This window comes from Amblyomma maculatum, chromosome 10 (genome assembly GCF_055883805.1).
Source record: "Amblyomma maculatum isolate TAMU_Amacu chromosome 10, ASM5588380v1, whole genome shotgun sequence".
NCBI classification, from domain to species: domain Eukaryota; kingdom Metazoa; phylum Arthropoda; class Arachnida; order Ixodida; family Ixodidae; genus Amblyomma; species Amblyomma maculatum.
Genome location: NC_139353.1, coordinates 120,902,006 through 120,924,849, shown reverse-complemented (window position 1 = coordinate 120,924,849; position 22,844 = coordinate 120,902,006). Strand labels below are relative to the sequence as shown.

Genomic DNA, 22,844 nt, shown 5'->3' with positions numbered 1-22,844 from the left:
CGCAAACAAGCTGGACAGCTACTTCCAATCTGTTTTCACGAGAGATAATGGCAGCTGCCCACATCTAAACCAGTGCAGTTTGACAAATGGCTTAAAACCACTATCAGTAACCGAATCGGGAGTACTAAACCTCCTACTAGACCTTGATGTTAAGAAAGGGATTGGGCCCGATAACTTACCGAATGTTTTTCTCCAACGGTACTCACAATGGGTAGCGAAATACTTATGTGTATTGTACGACAAATCACTCACAACTGGTAAATTACCAAGGGAATGGAAAACCGCAAAGGTCATTCCTATTCACAAATCCGGTAGCAAAGATGATATTTCTAACTTTCGACCAATATCGCTAACTTCTACCGCCTGCAAACTTCTAGAACACATAATTCTAAAACACTTAAACATACATCTTGAGCAGGAACATCTGTTATCACCCTTTCAGCATGGTTTCCGCAAGGGGCTATCAACCGTCACCCAACTACTGGAGCGAATACACGACATTTCCCTTAGCATTGATAACCAAAAACAAATCGACCTGATCTTTTTAGATTTCTCCAAAGCTTTCTATCGCGTTTCTCATGTAAAACTTATCAAGAATTTAGAATTCATATTCGTTGCTAACCCTGTCATAGATTGGATCCAGGACTATCTAACAGATCGTCACCAGTTTGTACAAATAAATAACCAGAACTCACAAATAGTACCTGTTACCTCTGGAGTACTGCAAGGTTGCGTACTGGCGCCAATATTATTTTTACTCTTTATAAATGACCTTCCTAAAAATGTTCTAGTAAATATCAGGCTTTTTGCAGACGACTGCATCCTTTATCGTGAAATTAACTCCTCTGAAGATCATATACCTCTAAACAACGCACTGGAAACAGTGTCACAGTGGTGTACAGAGTGGCAGATGGTGCTAAATGTTAATAAATGTGTATTCCTGCCGATAACAAGAAAAAAAGAGTGCCTGCATTTTCCGTACAGTATAAGCAATACTTTACTAACCAGAGTCAGCGAACACAAACATCTTGGCTTGATACTCACGCATAACCTAAGATGGGACTCGCACGTAAATACCGTAACAGCAGCTGCTACACGAAAGTTATTTTTTCTTAAACGTCGTCTCCGAGATGCACCACCCGAAACTAAAATGTTAGCTTACAATGCCTTTATAAGATCAACAGTGGAATATGCAAACGTCTTATGGTTCCCGGCAACTAAACAAAAAATAAAAAAAACTAGAAGGAATACAACGGAAGGCGATAAGGTACATCTTTAACAAATATAAAATGACTGACTCGCCAACTCACCTACTTAAGAAAGCCGGCATGCTGAGTTTGGAAAAACGCGCAGTACAAGCACGTCTGAACTTTCTGTATCAACTCGTGCATAACCACTTTGATATAGATACATCAAAGTACATCGTCATCGAAGATACAAGACTCATGCGCTATGAACACTCTTTGACTATAAATGAATTTTCTTGCCATTGTGACAGTTTCAAAAACTCGTTTTCCCCCTTGCAATTAGAGAGTGGAACACCTTGAAACCATCAATAACACAAAGTTCAACACTGGATGAATTTGTAAAGCTAGTGAAGGATCATTTACACACAAATTCATGAATGTTCATCTAAACAGTTTCTTGTCAGCATACATTGATAACTTGCAAATTGTACTAATCCCTTATTGCTTTGTTATTTTCATTCTGTGTCCATTCATATACCTTTTTCTTTGTTTTCATGTATCAATAGTTCACTGTACTTTTCACTGTACACTGATAATTGTCTTGGTTCGTTTATTTCTGACCGCAATCTTCCTTTCATTTTAAATGATTGTCTCTGCCTTTGAACATGTTCCAAATATTGTCTGACTTTTGTTCGCGTTTTGAGCCCTGCCTGTAACGATCCCGCCCGGGATTGACAGTATTCCTAAATAAATAAATAATAAATAAATAAATAAATAAATAAATAAATAAATAAATAAATAAATAAATAAATAAATAAATAAACGAAAACAAAAGCAGTTTGTTTCGCCCTAGAAACAAGAGCATAATAATAACGAAAGCAATATCAATGCAGACCATACCAGTAGAAATCGTACCGACATTCAAGACGTTAGGTGTAATCTTTAATTAAACCCTTTCATGGATTGCGCATGTAGATTCCCTTACAAGTAAACTCGCGCAGGTAGTGGGGCTGGCTTATTGAAATAATTTTCTGCCACGTAATATTATGACACTAATATATAACTCCCTATTTTCATCGCGGCTTAACTACTGTGGCTTAGTTTGGGGTTCAACCACTAAAGAAGACACGCAAAAAGTTTATGTGTTACAGAAGCAGTATCTTCGGATTATTGAAAATGTCCCACGTTATTTTCATACTCATGATCTCTTTAAAAATACAATAATATGCCAGTTACTAAAGCTTACGACTATCCACTATGTAAGTCACTTAAACGAGATTTCATAAATAATTCTAGACATCTGCAGTCAGTAGCTGAACTGAAAGCAAACGACAGAGCGTACGCTACACGCAAAAATGAACACTGGAAGGTACACACATACAGAACAAACTATGGTCTCCAAACATTACACAACATACTGCCACGAACATTAAACGATCTGGATAGAAAACACATTAAACTGGAATCAATCACTTATAAAGAGCTTAGAAAACATTTTTTGTCCATTTAGAGGTGTGCATTATTGTTTTCTATGCTAGAAGTCTGCACTAGTGTTGTATTAGTTTATTTTTTTCTCTCATTCTATTCCCCCCCCCCCCCCACACTTAGTGAATAATGTTGTCTGTTGCAACGTTATGTTAATTTTAGTGTGTATACTTTGTGATTGTATATTTTCTGCACTGCCGATGTGAAGCTGTCATTGTTATTGTTTTGGGGGCCTGCGGCCTTGTCAAGTTGTAATTACAACTTTTTCTGCTGTGCTCTCTCATCCTATGTACACATTGGGTGTAAATAAAACATTAATATTATTATTATTATTATTATTATTATTATTATTATTATTATTATTATTATTATTATTATTATTATTATTATTATTATTATTATTATTATTATTATTATTATATGCTTCAATCTAGCAAACAGAAGTCGAAGGGCAGGCTCCTTTTTATTTTTGCACATACTATGGTGCAGGAACCTATGACAGCTTGTTAGAGCTGCGTGTGTTCGTACTCCACAAACTTGCAAACGCAATGCATGAGACGCTCTGATAAACATCCGCTGTCCATCGGAGACGTGGATGGACTTTAACATGGATCGTCTTGTCGCAGAGTGGTTCGGTGTCGGGCCTCGACCAGAGTGGAATAACCATTGGGCTCCATAATATTCTCAACTGATTCTTAGTGGTCATGCTGCGGCTGACATTAATCTTCGCGGCGCGGTTTTTGCTGTTCAGCTCCGGCGCGCGTTTGCAACTCCTTAAACGTTGCGCATCTTAGTGGCGGCAGGTTGCTTGTATGACGGATAGCATTGGAACACATTGGACATTGCTTCTTTCTTCAGCTGGCGAATATGTGCGATTTTTTTTAAAGCTCGATGGAGGCAAGCGCTCAGTGCACAAAACGGAATTACGTATTTATTCCAATCGAAGCAGATGTGTATTTTTTTTTAAACGCAAGACATAAAAACTCTTAGGTCGGTTTGGATTCGACCATTTCGATGCGGTATCATAAACGCGGCCACTCATAAAAGCAAATCGCGCGAGTGAACGCTTGCTGGCCAGTTCAAGCGCGCGTTGCTAGGATTTTTAGCTGTATTTGGATCGGTGTAGCTTGATAGGATGTGCTGGAAATGCTTATTTGCGCACTCCTTCCGAAAGTTCAACACATCCAATGCACTCGTAGTCACAGAAGTTGTGCACTATATCGTCTATAGCTATCTACACACACACACACACACACACACACACACACACACACACACACACACACACACACACACACACACACACACACACACACACACACACACACACACACACACACACACACACACACACACACACACACACACACACACACACACACACACACACACACACACACACACACACACACACACACACACACACACACACACACACACACACACACACACACACACACACACACACACACACACACACACACACACACACACACACACACACACACACACACACACACAATAGACAATAAATAATGTATGTTTCTCACGTTGCGGCCGTGGATTGGTCCAACAATGCACTTGGCTGGTGATAGGGGAGGAAGGAGGCCGATACACGTTATAGGATTATTGTTTTTTTGTTGAAAAAGTAAAATAGAACCAGTTCGTCACTTTATTGGCTGGTTGAGCGTGACACTGTCTGCGGACGAGAGCACGCACAGACGCGCACTCAGTAGACTATAAAGGCTTTAGATACTACAAACGCAGTAGGGCAGAGCACACAACACTGCACAAACCTGCTCCAGCCTTTTCATCATAGTCATCGCTGAAATGCCTGTGAGTCCCCCTCCTAAGCAACCAGAATCTTTACCAAGAAACACACGCGGGGAGAAGGAATTGTTTGCAAGTGATCTTATCGTATATTATGTGGTTCGCAGTTCACACGAGGGCTACGAATAACGTCAGCCCCTTTCGAAGGTCAGTCCTTTTTTCGTTTCGTCGTTTTCGTCAGTCGTTTCGAAGGTCAGTGATATATAAATTATATATAAAAGTATATATCAATTATATCTTAATGGTTATGTTAAGCATTACAGCGTCGTTACTACACGTTCCTATTCTATCCGACACAAAACCGGTGGTTGTAATTCTATTTTGACTTTTTTTCTTTTCTGACAGCCGGGCGTTTCGTTCGTCCCAGTGGCTATGAGGATGTCCGCGCTATTTTGACGCAAATTTCAGAGCCCCTCGTACAGCACCTCGATTAAGGTTTCAATGACCAGAAATCGCCGGTAGGATTCCCTCACACTGACAAAGCTCGACTCGACAAGCAATTTTGTGTGCGTTAACTCAACAAGCCATGTAACACCAGTCCAATCCTCGGATGACCAACTATCATCATCATCAGCCTGAATATGCCAGCTGCAGGGCGAAGGCTTCTCCCATATTTCTCCAATTAACCCGGTTCTGTGCTAGCTGCATTCGCTTGACCCCTGCGAATTTCTTAACCTTATCCGCCCACCTAACTTTCTGCCGCCCCCTCCTATGTTTTCCTTCCCTTGGAATCCAGTTTGTTACCCTAAGCGACCATCGGTTATCCTCTCTTCGCACAGAATGCCCTGCCCATGCCCATTTCTTCTTCTTAATTTCCACTAGAATATCAGCAACTTGAGTTATTTCTCTGACCCACTCTGCACGCTTCCTATCTCTTAACATTACACCTACCATGTTTTGTTCCATAGCCCTCTGTGTTACCCTCAACTTAAATAGAGCCCTCTTGGTTAGCCTCCACGTTTCAGCCCTATAGGGGAGTACAGGTAAGATGCAACTATTGTATACTTTCCTCTTGAGCGATACCGGTAAACTGCTAGTCATATTCTGCAAGTGCTTGCCAAATGCGCTCCATCCCAATCTTATTTTCTTGTTATTTCCTTTTCATGGCCCGGATCTGCGGATACTACCTGTCCAAGTAGACATATTCGCCTATTACTTCCAGTGCTTCGCTACCTAACGACCAACCAGGGTGAGCAACCATTACGAATGAAATGCACGGGGCCACCTGCTCAAAGGCCTAGCGTTTGTTGCTTACGAAGATGCCATGAAAATGTTCTCGGGCCATAGATTGATTGATTGAACGTCCTTTATTGAATAGGAAGGCTCATGGTCATGGACGGAGGTAAATGGGAGTAGGCAGAATCTTCATTGTTTGCACAGGTCGTCACTCAAATCATATTGCTCTGACCAGGCCACGGAGAGAGCCATACTTGGCAAATATCATTTGTGTGTTACCATCAGTTCCTAGAAAGGAACGGTAGTTCAGGCGGTAGGATACGATCTCGGAGCGTTCAGTAGAAAAGGCAGGGCAACCCCAGAGAAGATGAGATATGCCGCCGCGCGTTACAGTCGTAAGGGGGGGGGGGCACGTAATTATTTCCTCTGTATATACTTACACCAGCGGGCCATAATACGTGGAGTGTAAGCCGCATGGGCAATGAGAAGACTCCTTGACTTCTGGTGAGGTGGGTTTTTCGGGTAAAAGGTGAGCCTGGTGTGGCCACCTGCATGCGATGCTGACTGAGGCTACGAAGGCTGATCCGTGTAGGGTGCATAAGGGCAAGAGAAGGGGTGTATTGCCAGTCCAAGGTCGAGTAAGGATGAAGCAATGGGGGTGGGGAAGTAAATGTGGACATCTAAACTGCCAAGGCAGCCGCGGCGTGCCGCCGCATTGCCCCTGATTCGTCCGAGTGACCTCGGGTCCACTGAATAACGACCATTCTGGTCCGATTTGGTGGCGTTTAAGGAGGCGCTGTATGGTCGTAGCAGTTGCATCTTGCGAACCTGGAGTAGCGATTTCCTCGTAGACTTCATAAGAATCAGTAAGAATACATTTTGAATCAGTTCCGGTGCAAAGGCACTCCTGACATAGCTCCCCAAATCGCGCGGAGTTCAGCATGATGAGGGGTACCTTGAGGTAAGTGGCAGGCATAAGCGCCTGAAAGGTAAGAATTGTCATCTCATACCCTGCCCATAGATGCAAATTAGCTAGTAATTGAAGCGTTGGTGTATATATCAGTCGTATCAGGGATTCGCTCTTGTCGGTGAAGGGCAGCGAGGAGCTCCCGGGGAGGGACGAAATCCCGGTTTATAGGTCGGCGACGGAGGCGTGTGACCACTGGCATCTCCCAAGATGGAATAAGATGTATATATTGTTCATGCTATGTCGTTGCGCACTGTTCGTCCCAGGCCAGCAGGCGACGACATTGGACAGTATGTATGTATGTATGTATGTATGTATGTATGTATGTATGTATGTATGTATGTATGTATGTATGTATGTATGTATGTATGTATGTATGTATGTATGTATGTATGTATGTATGTATGTATGTATGTATGTATGTATGTATGTATGTATGTATGTGTATGTATGTACGTACGTACGTATGCATGTATGTATGTATGTATGTATGTGTGTGTGTATGTATGTATGTATGTATGTATGTATGTATGTATGTATGTATGTATGTATGTATGTATGTATGTATGTATGTATGTATGTATGTATGTATGTATGTATGTATGTATGTATAACTTTATTAGGGAGCCGGCAAACGACGGGTTAAAGGGTCGTGACGCTGGCCAAGCGTCTACCCGGGGCTAAGCCCGACTCTGCACTACCTCTTTTGGACCGCTTGTGTTGGGTTGTGAGGCTTGTGCTTTTCGAGCGCACCCCGGGCCGGCTGGACGGCCCATAGGTGAATGTCCTTGTCTGTATTCTGCACAGCACTTTGAAGCTCCGGTGGGTATGTCCTTGATGCAGCTTCGGTCGGGAACCTGGCACAGTCCCAAATGATGTGCCATTCGTCCGCCGGACCCACTTGACATAAACTGCACATATCACTCGTATAGATGTCTGGGTGGAGGAGGTGTAGCACTGCCGGGGCTAGGAGTGACCCGGTTTGAATTTGCCTTAGGATGACCGCTTCCTCCCGACTAAATGCCGGGTGAGGCGGCGGCATTGTCCGTCGAGCTAGGCGGTAAAATTTAGTCACTTCCTCGTAACTGGTGATTCGGTCGTTTGTTTCGAACCACCATTCGGAACGGTCCCTCTCGGGGGCGCGGAAGGTAAGCGCTCGCGCCGCCGAATGGGCCGTCTCGCTGTGGTACGGTGAGGATGCGCAATCTCCCGCGTGCGCCGGGAACCACTTGATGCGGATAGTGTTGCCGCGGCCTTGAAGCTGGAGCTTACTGATGATGGCGGCCGCCGGCGCGCACACTCTCCTCTTGGTAAAGTTGCGAACAGCGTTCCTCGAGTCGCTGAGCACGGTGCTACACTCGGCCTCCGAGATCGCCAGAGCGATGGCAACCTCCTCGGCATCTGTGGCGTCAGTGCACCGCACGCTCGCTGCCATTGTCTTGATGCCGGTAGCCGCCGCAACAGCCACTGCCACGAATCCTTCTCGCTTGTATTCCGCAGCGTCCACGAACCGGGCGTGCGGGTCCTGGGCATGTTGCTCGACGAGGGCTTTGGTGCGCGCCTACCGCCGTTCATGGTTGTACTTGAAGTGCATGTTTTTCGGGATGGAGTCCACGTGGATGTGGGCCCACACCTCATCGCTGATCTCGCACAATTGCCGACTGGGAGCTCAGGGATGGTAACCCAGGGACGTCAGTATACTGCAGCCTGTCTTGGTGGTAGAGAGGCGCTCGGTGCTTTCTAGACCTATTCGATGACGCGTCTGTGACTCGGAAACTATGGTAGCGAGCGGTGAAAGAGCGCAAACGCTCACATGTGCTTAGGTAGACCAGTAATAGTGTGCATTGTTGCGCGATGAAGGCGTTCGACCTTAGCGAAGTCAGTATTCGACAGTTGGAGGACGGGTGTGCCATACAGAATTTTTCCGACCACCGCTACTCGGGCTAGCGCATGGCAGGTATGTTGCGGCTGTTAAATTTGGGGCTCGCGTGGCTCATCCCACCGCTTCCACCAGTTGTTAAATTTGGGGCTCGCGTGGCTCATCCCACCGCTGACGGCAGTTATTACATGCGGCTCGCTTGCACTTGGGTAGCGTTGGCCTGGCGGCTCCGTAGCTCTGCGAACGGTATCAACGGTCCCAGCAAAGACGAGGCGTCGACCAACAAAACAACGTTTAATACAACTTCATGAAGGAACCGGCAGAGAAGCTGGCCCGAAGGGAATACTGACGCGCTCACACAGCTGGTGTCTGGCGTCGGCGCTGCGACGTCTTCCCAGTACACTCTGTTTCAGCGTTGGTGTTGTTGTGGCTGTAGGAAGAAGGAAAAGAAAATGCACGGGCCTGCTACTGGCTTTGTATCCGAACCACCTCCGCTGCCTCGTGCAGACAGAAGAGAAAATAGAGAAAAAAGAAAAGAAAGAGGGAGAGAAGGACGCGCGCCGCAACAACAGACGTCGTTCACCACCAAAACGGTGGCGGGTGCAATGACAGCCTACAACAGATAAAAATTCTGCGGCAAGCTAGCCACAGCTGCAAGCGGCGGTGACCCACCTGTCCCAGCCCCATCAGGGTAGTAGCCTGCCGCTGCTTTGTATAGGCTTGCCAGTTCAGAGAAAAAGGAAGAGCCCGCATTTCCGAACAAGACGAGATGACTCAGTCGTCGGTGGTGCGACAGCAATTTCCTCCACCTCCTGCAGACGGGTGAGGGCGACGCTCCCTCTCTAGAGCGCCGGGCTTGGCCAGCGTTTGCACACACACGCACGCACACGTATTCGGCGCGTGGCACGGACACGCCGAGACATGCCCGCGAAGGAAGCGTTGGGCGGCCGGCCGGACGGCGCTCAAATGGCCAAAACGCTCGCTTCTTTGCCTGTTGCTGCGCTGTGGCCGCGTCAGCTGTCGCACTGGTCGGTGGCCAAAAGACCGCGCACTGCCGTGCCGGTTGGACAGGCGGCAAATAGTGTGCAGTAGTGCTGGCCAAAGGCGCTGTAGCTGATGAACCCATTTCTGGGGACTTTTGCAACCCCAGATGGATCTGCATACTAGGGTATCTTGCTTTCCGTCGATACTGATCAGTTCTGTTTTATGTGGATCGAGTTCAAGGCCAATGTTGGTTAGTGTGCCTTGAAAACAAAGAAGGGAAGCCTGAAGATTAGTTTGCATAGATTATATGTCTACGTAATCCGCTGTCTCATTCCAGAAAGTGATATAATCGGCATATATAGCGAATCGTGCGCTTGTGCCGAGTTCCAGAATCTTGGCGACGCGTGTCATTGCCAAGTTGAACAATAGGGATACTAGAATGAAGCCCTGGAGTACACCCTTATCCAAGTAATACGTTTTAGGCACCCATCTTGGAGCTTTGCCATACAGCTTAGTGGGTCTAGATGTAAAAAAATTGCATATCCAGATTTGGGAACGAGTACTAGGAAAGCGTTTGGCGAGTTCCTTCAGGATAACTTCATGGCGAACGTTGTCAAAGGCTTTGTGTGTATCGACAGCCAAGGGATTGTCAGGCATGACTTCACGATGAACTCTATTCAGAACTCTTCGCAAAAGCCAAATGCAGTGATAAGTTCCAAGGTTAGGGCGGACGCCGGCTTGAGCTCGATGAAATCCAGGAGTGACGTATTCAATGTAGTGACTAATTCCCGTATGTAGCAGGCGCTCGATAAATTTACAGAGATTTGAAGTCAGGGTGATTGGACGCAAATTACTCGGAAGTCGAGGGGTTTTGCCAGGTTTAGGGATTGGAATAACAGAAAGCTTGAGATCATCCGGTACCGTTCCGGTCTCCCAGCAAGAAATAATGATGCCGAGAAGGCATTCTAGGCTGCCTAGTCGCTATTACGAAGCTCCTGCCAACTGCTTCGGTCATGCCCGGGTGTGGCGCGAGCTCGGCCTCTTCCGAGGGCTGCTTGCAGTTTTCTTTGACCCAGGCCTGGATCGCCCATTCTCTGAGTTTCTGACTGGGAAAATGGAAACTGCTGGTGGAGGCGTTAGGGTGGTGTGTGTGAAAAATGTGCGTATAACTTCATCTTCAACATTAGCCGAGTTGCCATTGAGAAGGAGCTCGGCGAGAGGTGGTGCCCCGCATGCCTTGCCATTTAGGACACGAAAGATGCGCCAAAGTTGTGATAGGCCTGGTACTTGTCCAAGACGGTCGCATGTAGAGTGCCAAGCCTCTCTTTGCAGGTGAAGCTTGTAGGCCCGATCAAGCTTGAATTGTCGTCGAAGAAGTACGAGATCTTCGGGACGTTTTCCACGAGTCCGAAAACATATTATGAGGTGATCTGTGCGACGCCAAAGGTTAGCCAGGTGAGCATCCATGACAACTGTGAAATCGTCACAGGGGATATATCCGAGTGCGGGCATCTCGGAGTACAGACAGGAAGGAGTCAATATTAGAAAAGGGGTTCGTAGTAATGGCCCGAAACTTGTCCCAGTTGAAAAACGAACGTGTTGTTCGAACGCGAAGATATTGCCGCGAAACCTTCAAAACCGTATTTGTTGTTTTTTTTAACAGTCGCCGGCACACAGGCTTATCACTCTGATTCTGGACCGCGTATCAGTTCCGTAACCTTTGTTTGTTATTGCTCGATGTCGCGAGTCACACCTTTATCAGTTTTGTTGTAGCGCAAGATGCACCGAGATCTGTCGCGAAGGTTCCGGCCACTCGGGTGCCTTTCCACAATGTTCCAGCCCGTGCTGGTAGCAGTCTGCGACGTTATCTAGATTGTTCTGTGCAGCCTTTAAATTGAGCTTTGACGAGTGTGACGAGCATTCTTTGTTCGACGATCGACGAGCACGTTTGTTTCTATCGCCGCCGCCGAGTTGCTTAGTTCTTTTGCGGGCGCAAGTCAGCCCAAATAAAGAGTTTCCTTAGTGCAATCATCGACCCCCTTTATTTTGTCGTCGACCTCGTCACCACTACGTGACAATATCTGCGATTGAGATTGAGCAAGATGGGCAAGTGATCACTACCCCACGAATTAGAAAGGACTTGCCAGCGGCGAAGAAGACGCGGAGATGAGAATGTAAGGTCCAGTGTCGTGTCCGCTTAAGAGGGATGGAGGTCGATACGGGCCGGCGTGTTAGGTTCGCTGCATAGGGTAAGGAGTTTAATCGAGGTTGTCATATAGATATTTACAACGTTGATTAGACTGAGATGAGCTCCAGGCTACGTGATGTGCGTTGAAAGCTCTGCCGATAAGAATAGGATAGGGGTGGGCTGCGTTTTCAAGGTCAAGGAGCCAGATACAGGGTTGTGACATGACGTTACCCGGCCGGAAATAGGCTGATGCCACGTCGAAGTGTTTTTGACCAGGGGGAAGATTTTTACTTCAACAATATCTCGAGTGGGAGAGCAAAGGGATTGAAGCGAGAGCTGTGGAGGGACAATTGTTACGGATTAAGATGGCCGCCTGTTCATCTGAACGGTCGTAGATTTATACAGATTTGCTGTCAAACGTAGCAAGTTTGTGCGTGTCGAATCTGCTTCAGGCTTGTGTCAGAATGCCCCGTAGCTATAGAACGCCGCGGACAGGAGCGACGCCGTACCGCTAATCGTAAACGTGAATGAGCGCTGCAACAAACGTGCGCCAAGGAACGCCAAGGCTCATTACTGTGCGTCCGTCCGTTGAAACACTCAGGCTGTCGATCAAATGTCATCACCCACCAAAGCGTGACGTCATTAAAAAGCAAAAATTATTGATAACGAATTGAACACTAATACAAATCAAATATTTACCGACAATAAAAATACAATTACTTTTCATGTATAAACGTGCTGAGCATTACATTGCCAATGTTTCCGCAAAATACAGAGGTGCTGCATTAGTAGGCAGTACATTACAAACGTCTGCACTAGAGAGCACATCAGAGGCTCGTTTGCCTTGCCACTATACATGCATGTATGTTGTGCTTGTTGGAGAGACGTTTAGTTTAATTGCACCCACTACGACATTCACATAGTACTGTTTCTTTTTTTTCGCATTTTGTTGAAGAATTCTTTTATAAAGTTCAGCTCTGTTTGTATTTCATTTCAATGTGTAAACCCTTATCTACATACCTTCATGACATAATGATGATCCTCATTTAGGCTACGGGGCTTTTTATCCTAAATAATTGTTGTAGCTTGTCTGTTTGCAATGCTTGAATTTTTTTGGACTCGCCACACTTGCAAGCAATGTGCTGTCAGGTTGATGTGCGGATAAGTTTTATACAGTAATTATTTCTGTAGCTTCGAATCTTTATGTCCAGTCTGTACTACTTATTGTTATAGTATGGTAGGCTGCTGTTTACGTTGTGTATGTAGCCTGAACTTTCTGGCCTTCTAAAAATTTCCCCTCTGACTTCAATGCCTCTGCACACATGTAAACTGTGGAGTAGTAGCTATGCACGCGGTATCACCACAAAAAATAAAAGAAAATTACAGAGGTGAAGCAAAGACTTTTATCCCTGTTTTTACTGAGTCATCCTGTAATATTTGCAGTTGCGCAACGCAACACAGCAAGAAAAGTGCGATCTTTATGCAGAAGCTTGAGACACTCGTCACATGAATGGCGCAATCTGCAGCGTTGTCAAACGTAACTGGATCACTACTGACTTGCTTTTATTGCGAAGCAATACTACTTTAGCTGCCACCTTAGCCCGTCAAAAGGCGCGGCTGTGGCAGCCACGCTTGACCTTTACCGTGACCTGGCTGTGTGACGTCCTACCATCTGTGTAAGAGGGGGGGCTCAACTCGCGCCGTCGCCTTGCGCGGTGGCAGTTACGGCCTGACTTCGTTCCTCTCACTAGTGGCGCTGCGCACTGCGTGACGTCATACCATAAGAGCGGGGGTTCATCGTCGCCTTCCGCGGTGGCAGTTACGGCCTGACTCCGCTCCTCTCGTCAAGCCATGAGATGCCGCCTACAGTCAAAGCGCTTAGGCAGGCTACGTGTGAAAAATAAAAAAAAGCGCTTAGGCAAAGGAATACGTGTGAAAAATAAAAAAAAATTCTGTGATAGCGCATACATGTGTTGCTCGATTTCTTTGCCTCAATCTATCGAAAAGGTGAAACAGCTTATTTGCTGCGCTCAAATTTCGCATTAGGAAGTAACGTAATCGTCGGTAATTTTTTACAGACCGGTGGGAATCCAGCAGCCCCATTGGGCCCTGGAGGCTACTCAGAGGTACCAGTGAGTGCTATTAGCACAGTTCCAGAAGAAACTGCGGACGACAGTAACTTGCTGCCCGTTGTTTGACTTGATGTTGCTGCCTCGAATTCAGTTGCTTCTAGAGCTAGTGCCAGCTGTGTCACTGCTCCTGAAGCCGCTGACTGTGACAACAGGGAGCCAAGGGTTTTGGGCCTTTTAGAGAAGTCACTGCCAAGAAAAGAGCCGGACTTCTCTAAAAGGAGCACAAGTCCGTCTAAGGTTAATTGGCGCGGACCCCACAGTGTGCTTAAACAATGACAGCATGTAATAGCGGGAGTCTGCAGCCAGAATCCAGCTCGTACCCTGTCTTGTCTGTCTTTTTCGCGCTATTATCATGCTTTCTTTCTTGCAGTTGAAGTACACTTAGGTACCCAGCAGAACCGCATGGTAATACAGCAATGATAATTGGTTCACAGGAAAGGAAAGGCGAACTATCGTCACACTTGTTCTGTGGAACCTGAATAATAACAATTGCTTAAGAGGAAAGGAAAGGCGCACTATCTGTCACACGTTTTTGCGCCGTAAAGGAAGGGAGAGGAAGGTGGGAGTGAAAGCACTAAGAGAGAAGGAGGAGCCCTAGTGGAGGGCTACGGAATAATTTCAACAACCTGGGGAACCGTTCCTGGGCCTTCGGGGGAACTCCTCTGATGGGGCTGGGACAGGTAGGTCACCGCCGCTTGCAGCGGGGAGTAGCCTGCCACGGAATTTTTTTATCTGTTGTAGGCCGTCATTGCACCCGCTACCGCTTCGGTGGTGGACAACGGCTGTTGTTCCGGTACAGTGACTAGTTCACAGTAGTTGCGGCGCGCGCCGTTCTCTCCCTCTTCCTTTTCTTTCTTTTCTATTTTCTCATGTCTCACGAGGCCGCGGAGGTGGCTCAGCTACAGAGCCAGTAGCAGGCCCGTGCATTTTCTTTTCTTTCTTCCTACAGCCACAACAACTGCAGGGCTGGGATGGTAGGTGAATGCCGCCTGCGAGGGGACTAGCTAGGCACCGAGTTTATATCTTTTGTAGGCCGTATTTGCCCCCGCCACCACTTAGATGGTGTGCGACGGCTGTTGCGGCGCATCTTTCTCTCCGTCTCCCTTTTCTTTCTTCTCTGCTTTCTTCTGTTCGCACGAAGCAGCGGAGGGGGCTCAGCTGCAGAACCAGTAGCAAGCCCGTGCATTTTCTTTTCCTTCTTCCTACAGCCACAACGACAACAAAAACAGTGCATGGACGTCTCTTCGTTTCGCCTCCATCGAAACGCAGCCACCGGCGGTCGGGTTCGAACCCGGGCAATTTGGCGCAGTAGTCGGGTAAATTAAGCACTTCACCACCGTGACGGGGCACCGCATGGTGTAAGCTCAACATTAGAAGACCAGAGGTGGCAAGATATATTTCTCAATTTTCACCATAAGATAAACGCGCGTGCATACTACGAACGTGAAGCGTTGGCTTCTGCCCAACCGATCCGCCAAAAGCCGTATCGCGTGTCGCCGTCAGAGCACCAGGTTATCACCGAGCAAGTTAAACACATGTTGAACAGGGGCGTAATTCAGGAGTCCTCCAGTCCTTCGGCAGCTCCCGTGATATTGGTGAAAAAGAAGGACGGAACATGGAGGTTCTGCATCGACTACCGTCGCCTCAACTCCATTACTAAAAAGGATGTGTATCCTCTCTCGCACATCGACGGTGCCTTAGATTGCCTTTTCTCTGCATCTTATTTCTCTTTGGTTGATATGCGATCGGGGTATTGGCAGATTCCGATGGACCCCGCTGATAAAGAAAAAACTGCATTTGTTACGCCGGATGGCCTATTTAAATTCAATGTGATGCCCTTCGGCCTATGTAATGCGCCGGCCCCTTTTATGGACACAGTATTTATGAGATTTATGGACACAGTACTGCATGGCCTCAAGTGGGAAATCTGCATGTGCTATTTAGACGACGTTCTTATTTTTGGCCAGACTTTTACTGAACATAACACGCGACTCGCTATTGTTTAGATTGCCTGCAGAAGGCTGGCCTTGTCCTGAATTCTAAAAGGTGCCGTTTTGGCGAGCGTCAAGCGCTGGTACTCGGACATCTCGTCGACCGCGATGGAGTTCGGCCAGATCCACAGAAACTGCAGCAGTCGCAGCATTTGAAAGACCCCAGAATCAAAAGGAGCTCCGCAGGTTTCTGGGGCTCTGCTCCTACTTTCGATGATTCATCCCAAAATTTTCCGATGTCGCTTACCCTCTGACGTTCCTTCTAGAAAAGGACGTCCCTTTCGACTGGACCTCAGTTTCTGCTTACGTCACGTCCCATACTAAGCCACTTCAACCCTCCGCTCCGACGGAAGTTCACACTGATGCAAGTGGGATCGGTGTTGGCGCTATGCTTGTGCAACGTTCGCCAAAAGGCGAGCGTGTAATTGCGTATGCAAGCCGTTCCCTCAGCAAACCTGAGCGTATCTACACTGTTACGGAGCAAGAGTGTCTCGCTGTTGTTCAGCGGTTTCGGTGCTATCTATATGGACGCCATTTCACGATTGGGACGGACCATCATGCCCTCTGTTGGCTCGTCAACCTTCGTGATCCATCTGGTCGTCTGGAACGCTGGGCCCTTCGTCTGCAGGAATACGATTTCACTGTCTCGTACAAGAGTGGCCGCAAACATGCCGATGCAGAGTGCCTATCACGTCTCCCCCTTCCCACGACCGAATGTGACTCTGCTGACTTCGATCACTACATCTCCTCCGTTGTTCCAGTTTCCTGACGCCTCGGCGCTGTGGACTGCGAAAGAGACTGACATAAGCCTCGAGCCACTGCTTGCGGCTGCGCGGGATTCCACAGATACCAGCCCATTCTGTCTCCGTGATGGCCTTCTGTACAAAAAACGTTATTCCAGCACCGGCACGAATTTTCTACTTGTGGTTCCCGAGAGTTACCGCTCGTGCATCCTGCGTGCCATGCATGACGACCCCACGTCCGGTCACCTGGGCTCTGCACGAACTCTCCACCGTGCCCGTGACCGGTTTTATTGGCCGAAGATGCGCCAGACGACTGAGCGATATGTAGCGAGCTGCACTGAATGCCAACGGCACAAACGGCCTACGTCCACGCCACAAGGCCTGCTGCATCCTGCGACTCCACCACATGGTGCATTTGTGAAAGTTGTATTCGACCTTATGGGTCCCTTCCCGAAATCCTGTAATGGAAATCGCTGGATCGTGTTTAGCGCCGACTATCTCACCCGCTACTGCGAAACGGCCGCTCTTCCTTCAGCCATCGCTCATCACGTGTCCATGTTCTTGCTCCGTTCCGTCATCCTGCGCCATGGACCTCCGCGAGTGATCATCAGTGATCGAGATCGGCAGTTTACGGTAGATGTTGTGGAAGAGGTTCTCCGTTTGTGCTCGTCCCATTTTCGACACTTCACACCATACCACCCTAAAACCAACGGTTTGACGGATCGCATCAACCACACACTCGTCAACATGCTCTCTATGTACATTGCATCCGACCACAAGAACTGGGATACAATTCTGTCGCTTTCTTCTCTATGCCCGTGATCCTCGGTATTCCCTCGACACCATTCTTCCCTATTCTGTCCATGATGAACATTGCATCGCCGAAACTCTTTGCTGGGCCGAAGAAGCTCGCGTCTCACCCGTTTGCGGATTCTGGCTTCGCAAAACCGTTCCAAAGCTCGGTACGACAGACAGCATCGCCAGGTGTCTTACGCACCTGGAGACGTAGTGTGGCCTTGGCGACCTCTCCGGAAACGTGGTTTAGACCAGACAATGTTGGCGCATTACGGTGGCCCTTACGTTGTTCTCGATCGCATCAGTGACCTGACTTACGAAATCGCACGCATGACCGCATCTGGTCGTCGCTCAGCTACAACGGAATTCTCTCATGTCGCCCAGATGAAGCCGTGCCAATCCCATGGAAACGACTAACTCCCTCGCCCAGGGGGGCTTCGGCTTTCCCGGGGGGAAATTTAGCAATCCTGAGGAAGAGGAAAACACATAGAAGAAGAAAGGGAAAAAGACGTTGAGAAAGACGAGGATACTATCGTGCCCGTGCCGGACTCGCAGCCGTTTACCAACTGAGCTCTCTGCCGCCTCGACCTGTGCAGCGCTCCGACGTCAATACCCCATCGTAATAATATTTCATAATGACTATTTGGACGAGAGAAATCATCCTATAAATGGATCGCAGCAAATTCCACTTAAATACATCTTATGGCTACGTGAACAAAGCTTGCCATATCAAAACGTATTTTCGCTGGCCAGAGGGCGGCTCGAAGCTGTCCTTTTCACTGCTTGCGAAATATGGAGAAAACGTTCTACTGCTCAGAGGCACGGCAGCGGTGCGACCCTCATTTACAAGATTTTTTTTTCAGCATGAAGCCAGTAGAAAAAATGTCTTCAGCTAAAATATAATGCAGGATGCATGGTGGTGCCACATAATTTGGATATCTGTTTCACATCAGCATTCAATGCGCTTTGCACCTGCTTCCGTTATTTCCTTGGAGGCGAATTCTTTGAAGCCCTACTTGTACGTTATCTGCGAACATAAAAAATATTGAATAGCATGATTTCAAATTGTAAGCTGCAAAAGCCTAATAATGTGCGCAACTAAATGTTTACAGTTTCTGTTGTTCCGATGACATGGAAAGCCGTTCGGATTGTCGGTTGTAAGCCCAAGATCAAAGTGACAATTTTTTCTGAGAGCTATTAGCGTTGTAGTTGCAAGAATTGAAACATTTTGGAAAAAAAGACACAAATTACATTTGATCGCGAAACTCGGTAGAGTCAGCAGTGGTCGATGCAGAACAGTCCTCAAAACTAGTTTGGTCGTGAATAATTCAGGCATTGTGCCTACGCATTGTTGTGAAGTTCGGCATGTCTTAATTTTGCTCAGAAAATAACCTTTAAGAATGATAAAAAGGAACCATAATGAAATAACGAGGCCATCGACACACGCGGCTCACGATAAAGTGCTCTTAGTTAATATTACAGTTAGTTATGAAGGAGAAATTTTTTAACAGCTCATGAGTGGTACCCGCAGAGAGTGTGTGCAAGATCCGTGCGCGAGATGTGTCTGGGAGGCTGCGCGGAATTCCCAGAGATATCACTGAGGTTCTGCGTATAGTTACAGATAGTTATAATTAGTGTTGATAATAATAGTACCGAGAAACAGAATCTCTACTCTCTCTCTTTGGAGAAAGAGGGAGAGGTCTCTCTCACTGAGAGAGAGAGACGGAAAGAGGGAGAAACTTTCTCTATCCCTCTCCTCTTCCTTTTTCCCTGCCCTCTGTTTTCCCATTTCTACCTTACTCTACTCTCTCTGTCTTGAGGGTGAGAAGAAAGTGAGAGAAAAGAACATTCCCCTGTCTCATTCTCCCTCTCTCGAAAAAGATTAGGGCCTTCCCATGATCAAAATTCTTTTACAGTTACTTCGAAGCCTTCCACTACAGCACCTTTTTCTCTCTCAACTTTGACTCACCTGTCCAAAGAACAAGTGATAGATACTGCGCCTTGTCCTTCCTTGAAATAATAATAATAATAAATATCATTATTCTCATTATTACCACTAATTATTATTATTATTATTGTTGTTGACAAAATAACGGTGGTGGCTAAACTTGGAGTCAGGTGGTCCGCAAAAGCACTTCCTCTTCCTCTTTCTCGGCTCTCTGTCCGCCTTATTGGAACTTCATCCTTACATTTATAAAAAAATTGATTATTATTATTCCATTTCAGTGGTACCCTGAAATATTTTCGTTTCTGTTTCCCACCTCAGATAGTTGGGAGCCGCTGTTGTAGTCTCGCTTGAAGGCGGCATAGGCCACTTCCATCCCAGGCACCTCAGGGAAAAGATTGGTGCCACCTCGTAGACAGCCGAAGACGCGCTTCTCGAACTCGGGCTTCACCGCCTGACTCAGCCAGGAGGACACGACGTTTCCGAGAGGGTCTACCTGTGTAATATATGCAATAAAGATATGTAACCTTGTTTTGACGAAGTAACGTTTGCGGGCACATGTCGACGAGGATCAGGTGCCAGCGTCACATTTTTGTTCAGACATTACGGGCATATGGCTCTGGCAGATGGTAGCTGGCAGCTGACATGGGCGAGCATAGCTTGTTCTATGGCGCGTGACGCGTTACTAGACCATATTATATCAAAAAGCTGGCAGGAGCTGCGACTCGGTTTGCTCATTTGAGGTGACAAGTGGCAATAAGAATAAATCTTGTAGAGATTTTGGAGGCCGAGACAGGCACGCTAATCTTAGGCTAAGCAGACGCATTCATAAGGATCAAGCATAGTGGCTTGTCGGGCGAATTGCTTGAACATAGTTTTAAAACAACGCTAGAACACGGGCAGGTAGAAAGAGGAATTGTGCTAGATTTGAAGGACCTGACAGAACAAATGAGTTCTGGGAGGCACTACCTCTCAAGCAGGACGAAGAAGGGCCACGTGAAGTCATTCGCCTCACCCTGGCCGTTGCTCAGATCCAAGAGATCCAGGTCGACAGCTGAGGGTATAGTGAACTAGAATATGAGTATTCTAGTTCAGTACAGCTGAGGGGGAGGACATGGCTGGGTAAGAGCTGCGCCTCGCATCCTCGCCAACCTCTTGACATGTACCAATAAATGTTATTTCTCTCTCTTCTCTTCCTCTTCTTTTTTTCTCCATGTTCTTTTTCTGTCTGCACGAGACAGCTGAGGTGGCTCAGCTACAGAGCCTGTAGCAGGCCCGTGCATTTCTTCTTACAGCCACAACAATGGCTCCTTGACATAAGCGGTCCGCACGAGCGGCGCACCTGATTGGCCGACCAAGAAGTGACGTCACCATTCGAAGCGACCAACCAGAAGTCTTATGCCCCATCGGCACTGAATGGATACTTAAAAAAGTTGGCAGAGGCTTAGTTTGGTTAAGCCCGGTAGGTTGCGAAAGCATCCTTAGCAGTAGGCGGCATCGTAGTCATGCGCACCGCCGTCTCTCACGGACGTTGTTGTGGCTGTAGGGAGAAGGAAGCGAAAATGCACGGACCTGTTACTGGCTCTGTAGCTGAGCCACCTCCACTGCCTCGTGCAGACAGGAGAGAAAATAGAGAAGAAAGAAAAGGAAGAGAGAGAGAAAGACGCGCGCCCTCACGGAAGGCGCGAATCGGTCGCCGCTTTATACAGCTGTGTAACGTCTCAACACCTGTGGCGCTCCTGGCGGAGAGAGCGGGAGTTAGGCCACCGTTCATGCGCACCGCCGTCTCTCACGGACGGCGCGAGTTCGTCGCCTAGATGATGATGATAACAACTGTATTTTTCCACCAGATAAGGAGGCCCCCAATTCCCGCCCCCGGCACGCAGGCCTAAGGGACGGGAGCAGAGACCTCCGCGATCAGAAGCAGGCAAAGAGGTCGTGGCTCTTCGGGGCTTCATCCTCCAGGCGGATGGCTTGTAGCTGTGGAGCAGGGACCTCGCTCCGCAGCAGGGCTTCCTAGGCTTCTCTACCACAATTGATTGGTGATTGATTAAAACTTTAATTTCCACCGATTTAGGAGGCCCCCTACGCCCCGCTCCTGGCACGCAGGCCTGAGGAACGGGGGCTGGAACCTCCGCGACTAAGGACTGGCGAATATACATTGGTTATTCGCGGCCTCAGCCGCCAGGCGGACGGCTTTCTGCTGGTCAGCGGGAACGTCGCTTCGCAGCAGGGTTACCCAGGCTTCTCTACTTTTAATGTTGTCCCTAGCGCCCGGAGACTTAGGGCATATGATCTAGGGTCCCCCTCGCTTCGCAGGCTTTACATTTATCGTTTTTTCTCTCATCTATCTGGGTGTGAAACAACCAGACAGGGTTCAGGAAATTTTCAGCTTGTAATTGCCGTCAGGCTATGGCCTCTTTATTATTTAGGCTAGGATCCGGTGGCGGCATCAGATCCCTTCCTAATCTGTAATTTTCGATTATTTCTTTATAGGTTTGCAAATGTTCGTCCATCACCTGGCAGTCGGGCGGCTCCGCGTTTGCGCGGATGTAGAGATCTCGGGTTAAATTATGGGCCGCCTCGTTGCCGGGGACGGACGTGTGTGCTGGGACCCAAATTAGGGTGATTTTGCGATCGATTTTATGCAGCTTTTAGAATTCGGGCGGCTTCTTGTGAGACCTTGCCTTTTCCGATATTCCAGAAAGAAGTTTTACTGTCGCTAAAGATCAATCTAGCCTTCGTTCCGACGCAAGCGAGCGCTATTGCGACTTCTTCAGCTGTGTCTATGTTTCTGCTTCGTGTCTATATTTCTGCGTCCAAGCTCGCCGGAAAGAGACTGGCAGCAAAGTCGGTTGAAAGGCAATCGATCAAGATACCCGACGGAACTGACAAAATAATTATCCGCCCACGGGGAGTAGTCAGCCGTTTACGTAAGTACGGCAACATTGAACTTGCGGAGTTATCGCTCGCACCGCGAATATAAACATCAGAGAGGCCGCGGAAGACACCTTCTCGGTCAACACAAAACAGCAGTCTATCCTCATCGAAATAGACAGCGAAGAACGGAAAAGAAAATACGTCGCACTACGCGTCCTCAATTCGAGGGCCAGAAAATTGAAATCACGACGTACGTCGCTATGCCCGAAGACTGCAGTAAGGGGGTGGTACACGACATTCCCCTTCGCATCGAGGAAGAAATAGTGCAACGGCTACGCACGATAAAAGGCAACCCCCCCCCCCCCCCCCCGTGCTGGAGCCAGGCGCCTGGGCAGGAGCTCAACCACCGTGCTCATACTGTTTGAAAAAACAGAGGTTCCGAGGTGGGTGAAACTCTCACTTACATGGCAAAGATGTGTATTATATAGGAAGAAACACGAGGTTTGCAACGCATGCGGGCGCCTAGGGCACCGCGAAGATTTCTGCCCAGATCCGAATAACGCTAAGTGCAGAGGATGCGGAGAAGAGCGCCCAGATCAGGGACACACCTGCAAAATAAAATGTCAGCTGTGCATTAAAGACCATCAGCTTGGCGACAAGAA

General features: G+C 47.6%; 1 protein-coding gene across 1 annotated transcript in view; it reads right to left on the bottom strand.

Moving 5' to 3' along the window:
* Positions 1 to 22,844, bottom strand: part of LOC146177361 (neprilysin-3-like) — a 49,000-nt gene that overhangs the window by 5,626 nt on the left and 20,530 nt on the right. Inside the window, exon 3 of the mRNA XM_084581533.1 lies at positions 19,619 to 19,798. Within this exon, the coding sequence (XP_084437659.1) occupies positions 19,619 to 19,798 (180 nt within the window). The remainder of the gene's footprint in view (positions 1 to 19,618; positions 19,799 to 22,844) is intronic.